We start from the raw sequence: 9232 nt of genomic DNA, 5'->3' as shown, positions 1-9232 counted from the left end.
CATTAATGTTTGGCAATACTTTTAAAAGACTTTTTAATATTCTTGAAATCATGTGCAGTTTGTTGCCATTTTTATATGCTTATTTGTATGCAAGGAAAAGTAACCGTAAAATGAAAATTCAAAGAAACAAACCCACAAAATACATCAGAGGCAGAACTTCGGTTTGTACGGCTCTGTACAGATTCAGTGGTACCCCTACTTGGAGTTATTTTTTAAGAAAAATATAACATCTTAGAGTGAAGGTCCTTCACATATTTTTCCTCTGTAAATCTTGTTCATAAGAAAAAAAAAAAAAAAAAAAAAAAAGAGAGACTCAAACCCAAAATCCAACACGTCAAAAAACTAAAGAAAAAAAGTATCATTTGTTAACCAATCCTAGTCTGCTTTCCAATTCTGCTTATACATTTGGACCTAATATTTCAAAGTTTACAAAACATTTAACCTGCTTCCATTGTTTCTTAGACAAAGTACCTGTACTTCACAGGATTATTATGCACACATGGAAATGACCTTCCTACCTCCCCCAAATAAGCTTGAAATTAAAGTATGAAAAACTTCACAAAACATGGGGAGGACAAAATAAAAACAGCTCTAATTTAAAACTGGTCATCAGGCCAAAGAGAAGGCATATCCTACTAACTTTTGACCAGGAAGATTTGCTCCTAGCTGAAAATGTTTTAGCCTCTCTCAAATGAAAAGACAGTTATTTCTTCTCCTGTCTATATAGAAAAATTACACATCCCTCTCAATAACACTATTTGTCAAACTTCAGTGCAACAAAACAAAAACAAAAACAAAAACAAGTCTTATTCTTTATACTGCCTAACCTGATGTTTATGTAACAAAAAAAAATATGGAAAGCATGCATTCTTCTATAAAGTACTAATGTTTGACAGGGTTTGCTACATCTTTTAACATTTAGTGTTTCCAACTTATCTTCCCTGAACTCTGCATCCAAATATAATATTCCTACCTGCCAAGATATAAAAAAGGCACAGATCATACAACTTTTTTTTTGCTAATGAAAATGACAAACGTCACATCACACACATCTCAGGGTCCACTAAAATACTGGAAAAGTGGACCAAAACATAAACTGACACAGGACATGAAATGTCATTGGCCTTCCGTATGAGACTGAAAACAGAAGTGTAATATGATTACCATAAATGCTATTTATTCAGAAAAACTGAAATGTACCAGTGAGTTATCACCCAACGCAGGGTAACGGTCCAAATTAAGAAAGAATACCACTGCTTGGTATTTAAAAAATAAACCAAAAGAAAATCCTGTCCTGAAGTGCTAAGTATACTTAATTACTTAAAAGTAATGTTTCAGGGGCTTCTCTGGTGGCGCAGTGGTTGAGAGTCCGCCTGCCGATGCAGGGGACACGGGTTCGTGCCCCGGTCCGGGAAGATCTCACATGCCACGGAGCGGCTGGGCCCGTGAGCCATGGCCGCTGAGCCTGAGCATCCGGAGCCTGTGCTCCGCAACAGGAGAGGCCACAACAGTGAGAGGCCCGCGTACCACAAAAAAAAAAAAAAAAAAAAAGTAATGTTTCAAAGTTTTAAGATCTGTTTCTTTGTACAAATCTGAAAACTGTTGCTTATGGCCAATATGACAAAAAATAAAATTCTTAACAGAACTGGTGTTCATTTCATGCCCTGTGCCACCTTGCCTACTATTTGTCTTTGGCCTAACAAAGTTTCTAATATGGAATAAGAATTACGGAAATGGTATAGGGAATATAACTCCAGAATTATGCCGTTTAGGGTACTCCATTCACAAGTGGTTGCTGACCATCCACGCTGTCTGGCTTTTCCTTCTTCTGGTTACGATCTTTACCCGTACGCAGCCGGTTACCTTCACCGGAGGTATTCTGTAATGTTTTAGTGTGGACACTCCTTTCATTATTGCAGTCAACTCTGATCTAAAACAAGTTACAGTTGTTATATACACAGACCATATCCTACTGTAATCTGTAATTGGCCTGATGAGAAATTTAAGCCCGAAGGGTAAATTCCACATCTTAAAAGGGGGATATGGGGGTGAGAATAGAAGAAGTGCAAGAAATTATGGTCAGGTAGGATCTTTATTTGGTTTCTCATTTTAAAACACTCTTCTTTAACTGGAACACACTGGTCATCTCACTGTGTCCAAAGTTAGATAAAAACTCACAATCCTACCATGTCTTCTTCTAAGCTTTAGTTGACATCTTTATGTCTATCATGAGTATAATTAAGTTTCCTTACACTGAGGGCTCTCACTGTCTTACAATAAAAAAAATACGAGCGTTGGTTTCTAGTAGCTTCAGTAAGCCTACTTACTTGCCTTCAGTAAGGCAAGTCAGATGATCATACAACTTGAACTCTGAAGAATAAGAATGGTACAGGGAAATTTGAAGACACTAATGTGTGGAAGAACTGGAATCCCAGGAAGAGTGTAGAGATGAATACAATTTAAAAAATAATATTCTGAGATTTATGCAATATTTTAAGTGCCAACACTGAACACTTAAACACTGCTAAATAGACTTCTAGATGCTGTACAAAAGGAAGATAATATTGACAAATGGGCCTAAAACAATTACAAATATTGATCTGCTTCAAGTACAAATGTGACATATAATCCCAAAATGGTTTGCTGTAATTTCAAAGTGTGTTTAAGTGTTGGTCCTGGGTGACTGTTTTAGCTGTTGGGTTGTGAAGAGTGGAATTATAAAACTGGTACATAAATGCCTTACATCTCTGTAAGGCACATGTGTGTGCATTATTTCATCTATCTCTATCTACGTCTAAGGTCTTTTCTATGCTGGTCCTTAAGAACCAGCCAACGGTTAACACCTACTTACAACCACTATGAATTCTAAGAAATACTCCATCATGGAGTTTCTGCCCTTAAAAATCATCTCTCACTAATCTTGGGTATTGGTCCCAAACCAATCCATAGGCATGAAGGAACCCTAACTACTTGGATTAAGTCTTCAGAATTAAAGCAGAAGAGAACATGGGTTCTGGGAATCAGATACCAGTATTCAAATATCACTCTACCGTATGCCATCTATGTGATTCAATCTTTCTAAACATCAGTTTACTCACCTATAAAACAGAATAATAAAACTTTTTACACTTCAGGGGGCTGCTGAAAGATTAAGTAAGATAAAACACACACAGAGCACTCAGCAAAGGTGTCTGTCTGGACACGCTCAGGGGTAATTTCCAAATTACTTAACAATGGGTTCGGCACAGGTGATTACCACTTGAGATGGGGTTCTCAGAATAGAGGCTGGCTGTATATTAGCAGCTGACTGATTCAGCAAGTACCAGCTGAGTGTCATCAGCCCTGTGTATCATGATTATTACCCTTGAGCCAGACACCTTTTTTCCCTTACTTTCCACTCAAAGAGGACACTCTATCCAAGCAACTCAGGGGAGGAGGGACCCACAGGGCCGACGCAAGTCTCTCTTGGTTCATTCCTGGATGTTTCTTTTCTTGGGCAGTTGGTGGGGGGGTGGGGGGGCGGTTGGACCACCAATGTGGTATTGAAGTCACACTGAGGCTGCAAAGTCTTCAGAAATACTGAGACTGCATATTATCTCGAGAAATCTTCTTTGTATACTTGTCGCAAAGGACTAAGACTGCCCACAAATGTAGTGTTGAAAGGAAAATATTTCAATGTACCAAATTCACAACCTTTGAACATGCTTAAAAATCAAGTAAAATAAACTCATACATCTCAAAGTACTGTAACTCAAACAATTTAGATGGAAAGAGGCACACAGGTTTACCTGGAGGGATCCATCTGCGGCTCTTCCTTTAGCCTCTCTTGGATTACGTGGACGATTATCTGTTCGGGAGTGATCATCGTTTCCTATAGGGACGTTTTTAAAAGGTTCGATGGTCACTGATTCTGACATGCTTATTGGAAGTTCTTTGTTCCCACATCCTCAATTTATTTAGATCCACCACAGAATCTAACATAGGATCAACAACCTAGTGATTCCAGTTACACACTGGCTAATAACCTAGCATGCTACCAAGGAACAGAAAATATTTCTAAGGCACCACAATTCTGCAGCAGCTGTTACAGGTCAACCTGAGCTAATGATCAGACTGTGATGTTTAGAATACCAGAAGAGGTGAAACTAGTTATCAGTGTTATTCATGTATTTATTCTATGTGAACCAGAGGGAAAGGAAGGCTGTCTAATATTGCCAATTGCATGAGCCTTTCCCATGGCGACCAGTACAAAACCAGAGAAATGGGGGTCTTGGTAATACATCACTGAATCAGCAAGGTTTTTCACAGAACTTCAGACAGCTGTCACAACTGACCTTCATTTCTTGACAAATGAAAACCTCTGTACCTTTGAAGCCACCTCCGCGTCCTCTTCCTCCCTGTCCTCTTCCTCCACCTCCACGCCGTCGCCCGTCTCCTCTGCGCAGGAAGTTCTCCCTCTCTTCCTCTGTTGGAGCTAATGACCAATCACTGAGTTCATCTCTGTGGTCAGATTCTGTTTCAGAAGCATTTGATGCTTCAGAATTAGTTCCTATCGAGAGTTAAAAGTTATATACCGTTGTCCGACTTAAAAAAAAAAGTTAGGTTAACAGAAGCTTCCAGAGACGTTTCAGGGGTAATCCATTACTCTTCCCAATTTATAAGCCCACCAAAGAGTATTATCACCTTCCATTTTGTAAAACAAATTATCTTAAATTCAAAATGAAGGTTTCCACAATATTTGAGGTAATCTTTGTTTTAAACATTTTTGGTTCTCATTAAAAAAAATAAAAGATTTTATTAGCCATCTAAGTTCAAACCTGAGTATGCCACATCATTAAACAGCTGTGCTCCTTTAAACATCTGTGCTCTCTGGAGGAAAAGTTGTCTACAACAGTTAAATGCAATACCTTGATCAACAAAACCTCTATAAAGAGGGTCCCTTTTAACAAGGTTTGGCCCAGGCACAGAGGGGAATGCATACATTTTGGTCACCTCAGAGAGGGTGGCAAAGGTGGCCACCATGGCTACTATCTCAGGGAAGGGTCTCTTGTGTGATAAGGGATTGGACCTAGTTGAATGGGGATATGCTTGCCTGATGCTTGGTCCACAACCTTCCCTCCCACTCCCACTGGAATAATTGATCATTATAAAGGATTTATTGTAATAAACTTGTTATGCCTGAGGGGCTGGGTTAATGACATAAGGGATGGGAGTGGGGAAAAGAGCTCCACGGTGACGGGGGACTTCAACAGCATAAAGAACAGACTGCTGGGAGAGGGATTAGGGGTTAGGTTCAAGGTTGGCCTTAGGAGTAGGTGTCTCTCTCCCCGACTCCAGAATATCAGCTCTACTACCTCTCTCTCTTCCTCTGTTGGAGCTAATGACCAATTATAGCTTCACCATTATAGCTTCATTCCTGTGGATCTTGAAGGCTTTTCCATCTTAAAGAGTTCCTTTTTGAAATGCAAATATTTGTGAGATGGATTATACCTTATACCATCATAAGCAAGTTACATAGTAGATACACAGTTGAGCAAGAAAGACAGTAGGCACTGGCAGTGGGACAGCGTTCAATGAAAGGTACTGGGAGAGAAGAAAGAAGCACTGAAAGAAGAGCTGAGAAGGCAAAGAGAAGCTTCGCCTACTTCTTGACTGTGCCTAGGGCTGACTTTGGCCATGCCACTCAAAATCACCTTACGAGCCACAGGATGCAGACCCCTGATTTACACAGTCCATCCAGCAAGTATGACCAGCACATGCCTGACAAAAAATGAGCCACAGTACACAAATGAAAAAAGTTTTGGCTATACAGTAATAAAATCAGGAAAGGCCTTAGGAAAGTCATCAACGTACAAGGGCTTAAGCAGATTTATCCCCAGTCAGAACGTGGACAGACTCACACCTGCCCTGTGAACTCTATGTGTTATTATCAGGTTTTTACTCTATGTCTCTTGCAACACAATTTGACGCACTGTGAATTGGAAACCATGTAGTGAGAAACTGTTATAATGGGGTTCTAATGAGTATTAGAGATTAGCAGCTATTAAGTCTAGGAACAGATAAAGTTACTGAGTAAAATGCTTAGTTTGTACCTGAAGTATATCCAGGACCGCGTCTGCCGTGCCCCCTATTTCTGTAAGGTCTACTACCTCGACCCATTCCTTGACCATCATCAGTCACATAGCCTTTTTCCTTATCTGTACGATTTGGTGGTGGTCTAGAACTAGCTCCAATCTGTCGCAATTGCTCATCAATTTGTAATCTCTCCAAACGCAACTGGTCTACTTCCTATTTAAAATATACAAGATAACAGTAAAAATAGTTTGACATTTTACTTAAAAATACCTTTCTCCTTTTCATCAGATAAAAAGTATACTGGAAATATTTCAATTTCAGTTCTAAATTTATAGTAAACACTGTTACACAGAATTATCAGGAAATTGAATGGTCTCCTTAAAAATAAATTTACTATAGATAACATATTATTGATGTCCATAATTAGAGATATAACAAAAATACTGAGCATTAAAATTATACTGATAGAATTTAAAGTTATTTAATTTGGCACTATTATCCGATAGATCTGCTAAGGCACAAATATGCTAGTTTTTGGACCTCTTGATAATAGGATATTGAATAAAACAACTCTAAAACGTATGAATACAGATAAATGACATTTAAGGTTTAACCAGCTAACCTTAAAAATCACACATTGTAAATAATCTTAATTGAAATAGATTTGCCACTTAATATCTTAATTAACAAAACATTGAGTCTGGGCCATCTTCTGCTTTCAAAGAACATATACTATGGCAGGTCTTTGGACGTGACTATACAATTAAGAAACAATTATCTTCGATGAACTGAAAATGTTTATATTCCTTATATAGGGGAACTATTTAATAGTTGACAAAAACAAGTTGGATATCTTATATCATGCCTTGAAAACCTCTTAAAGACTACAACTCTGCTAGAACAAGTATGACGAACAGTATAGTCAGTTGATCAAAATATACACCTGGGGTCCATTAACAGACCCTCACACACAATGCTTCCAATATGTTGGGTTCTGTCAAATCCAGATGAAGTCTCAATTCTAACCCTTCTTCCAATCTACCCATAAGCATCTATTTACTAGCTATAGGGAACTGGATCCACAACTAGAGTAGCACTGGGTGTCTCAGTCAAGCAGACGCTGTCATAGGGACCGTCCACATGAACAGTCACTGGGGAAGCCTCTGTAAAGCTAGGTTCCTAAAATCTTGGTTATGGCAGCCTCAGGAAAAGGGCAGGTAAGAAACTAGATGAGCTTCATCTGTGCTCTGAACCAGAATTTGTTTTACAGAGGACTTGAACAAAGAAGAGACTGCAGCTGAGTGAGTGGCTTACTCCAAAAGTACAGTTAGAGCTCATGGAATGGGTGTATCTTGCACAGAATGGTAGTCCAGGTTATCCCACTGGGGCAAAGCAGTCACCTTTTGGTGAGAGATGCCAAGCCCACTCGAGGGAAGATCTGGCGATGGAAACAATGGCAACAACAGGACAGCTGCTGATAACCAAAAAAGATACTCAACTGTGAAGAATAAATCAAAAGATCTAAGGAAGAACATTAGTCAAAAGAACAAGGGACTGATACAGTGCAACCCTAACTCTCCAGGTCTTCAAAATTATTTAAGCTAAGAATATGAAGAAAAACACATACAACAGATTACACATAAAACACACTTTAAAACAAAAGTGAATAAGCAAATCAATGGGGTATCCTATCCATGCAAACCTTGCTGGATGAAACCTCCCCACTTGCAATTATTAACTGACCACCATAAGAATGATAAGAAGTGCCTATTTTTCTTCCTTGTTTACATATAACTATAAATTATTTAATTTTATTTCTTTAAGAAATCAGCAAAAAAATTCTTATTAAGATAGCATCATAAATAAAATAGAAACTTGGATTGCTTTAAAAATACTATTTAGTACCAGTTACAATATATTTTTGATACATATGGATACAAAGAAGAAATTATAAAAGTGACATGGGTGAAATTCTATTTTATCAAATTACAGAACATTTGGCCAAAAGAAATTTTAAAAAGCACCTAGTCTAGGGAGGTGATTTGCCTATAGACACAGAGCTAGTTCATGGCAGAAGAGAGACCACAAGCAAATCACTGGATTGCTAATCCAGTGCTCTTTCTGCTACGCCTTGCAGCCTCCTGGTTCCTGCTTTCCAGTTTGTAAGCTAGAGGAGGCATAACCGTACAAATAATAACTAAAATGTGCATTTATAAAACAACACAAATTATTTCTATTTTGTAATAACAGAGTATAGAGAAAATTACAAAGGGTAAACATTTAAACAGAGGACTTCATGAAACTCTGGGATTTCCTTGATAAATGACATAAAAGGGACAACAAAGGCAAGTGTTACAGACACGAAATTTGTCCTGGAAAAAACTCACAAGGGCTAGAAAGGATCAATGGGATGAAATGTATTTTTGACAGGACTGTCTAAAGTGAGTATAAGGGTTTAACAGAAGAATAATGGGAAATAGGGGAGTTTCTTGAGAACTGGGATACTGGTCCTTAATTTTATAATGATGGAAAACTGACTTGTGTTTTCAGAAGGAATATAATAAGCTAAACGAAATGAACATTTTTTTCTATTATCTTTTACAGGTCTTTGATTATCATGTACAGGCTAGTGTGAAAATTGCTTTAAGACTTACTATGGAGTTTTTATATTTTAGTGCAAAAGGTTTCAACGTTAAAGTTCTTCCTGTCCTCACCTTTAAATAGTTCAGGTGATAATCCAGAAGAACAGTGGCATTAGCGATGCTGTCTTTTGTTCCCACAAAAACAAATGGTACCATACCCTGAAAAAGAAATGGCAACAATAATCCTATAAAATTAATGGTGAATTAATCTGAAAAATGCAAATAATGACTAAATCCCTAGCACAGGGTCTGACAAACAATAAGTACATGAAAGTTTGTTGAAAATATAAACCAATACTCAAAAACAAAAGTAGTTGGTATATTTTACCCACCTACTGTGTATAAGGACAGATCAGTATAGCAACCCTTAAATGCATCAGGTTACTATGATATAAACACTACTAATAAATGTTGGTAAACTCATAAATTATGTAACTCAAAATTATAAGCTTTAACATGAGAAGCATAAACAAAACGAATACTTTAAAATACTCTAATTCATTTACTACAGATTT

The 9232-nt window shown here is 37.8% G+C and overlaps 1 protein-coding gene across 11 annotated transcripts in view; it reads right to left on the bottom strand.

The window, feature by feature from the left end:
- Window positions 1-1556: 1556 nt before the first annotated feature.
- FMR1 (fragile X mental retardation 1) overlaps window positions 1557-9232 on the bottom strand; it is a 34223-nt gene continuing 26547 nt past the window's right edge. For 2 of the 11 annotated variants that reach the window (XM_029240793.1, XM_029240796.1), the window contains 5 exons: window positions 8790-8876; window positions 6093-6288; window positions 4367-4549; window positions 3789-3871; window positions 1599-1930 (listed from right to left, as the gene is read on the bottom strand). In XM_029240793.1, coding sequence (XP_029096626.1) covers window positions 1769-1930; window positions 3789-3871; window positions 4367-4549; window positions 6093-6288; window positions 8790-8876 — 711 coding nt within the window. In that variant the 3' untranslated portion in view covers window positions 1599-1768. Of the gene's footprint in view, window positions 1931-3788; window positions 3872-4366; window positions 4550-6092; window positions 6289-8789; window positions 8877-9232 lie in introns of all 11 variants that reach the window. The other 9 variants (XM_029240795.1, XM_029240799.1, XM_029240798.1 and 6 more) reach the window with 6 other exon arrangements.

This window comes from Monodon monoceros, unplaced genomic scaffold, assembly GCF_005190385.1.
Source record: "Monodon monoceros isolate NGI ecotype Baffin Bay Population unplaced genomic scaffold, NGI_Narwhal_1 Super_Scaffold_22, whole genome shotgun sequence".
NCBI lineage: Eukaryota > Metazoa > Chordata > Mammalia > Artiodactyla > Monodontidae > Monodon > Monodon monoceros.
Note: the sequence above shows the minus strand (reverse complement) of the source record. Positions and strands in the feature narration are given on the sequence as shown.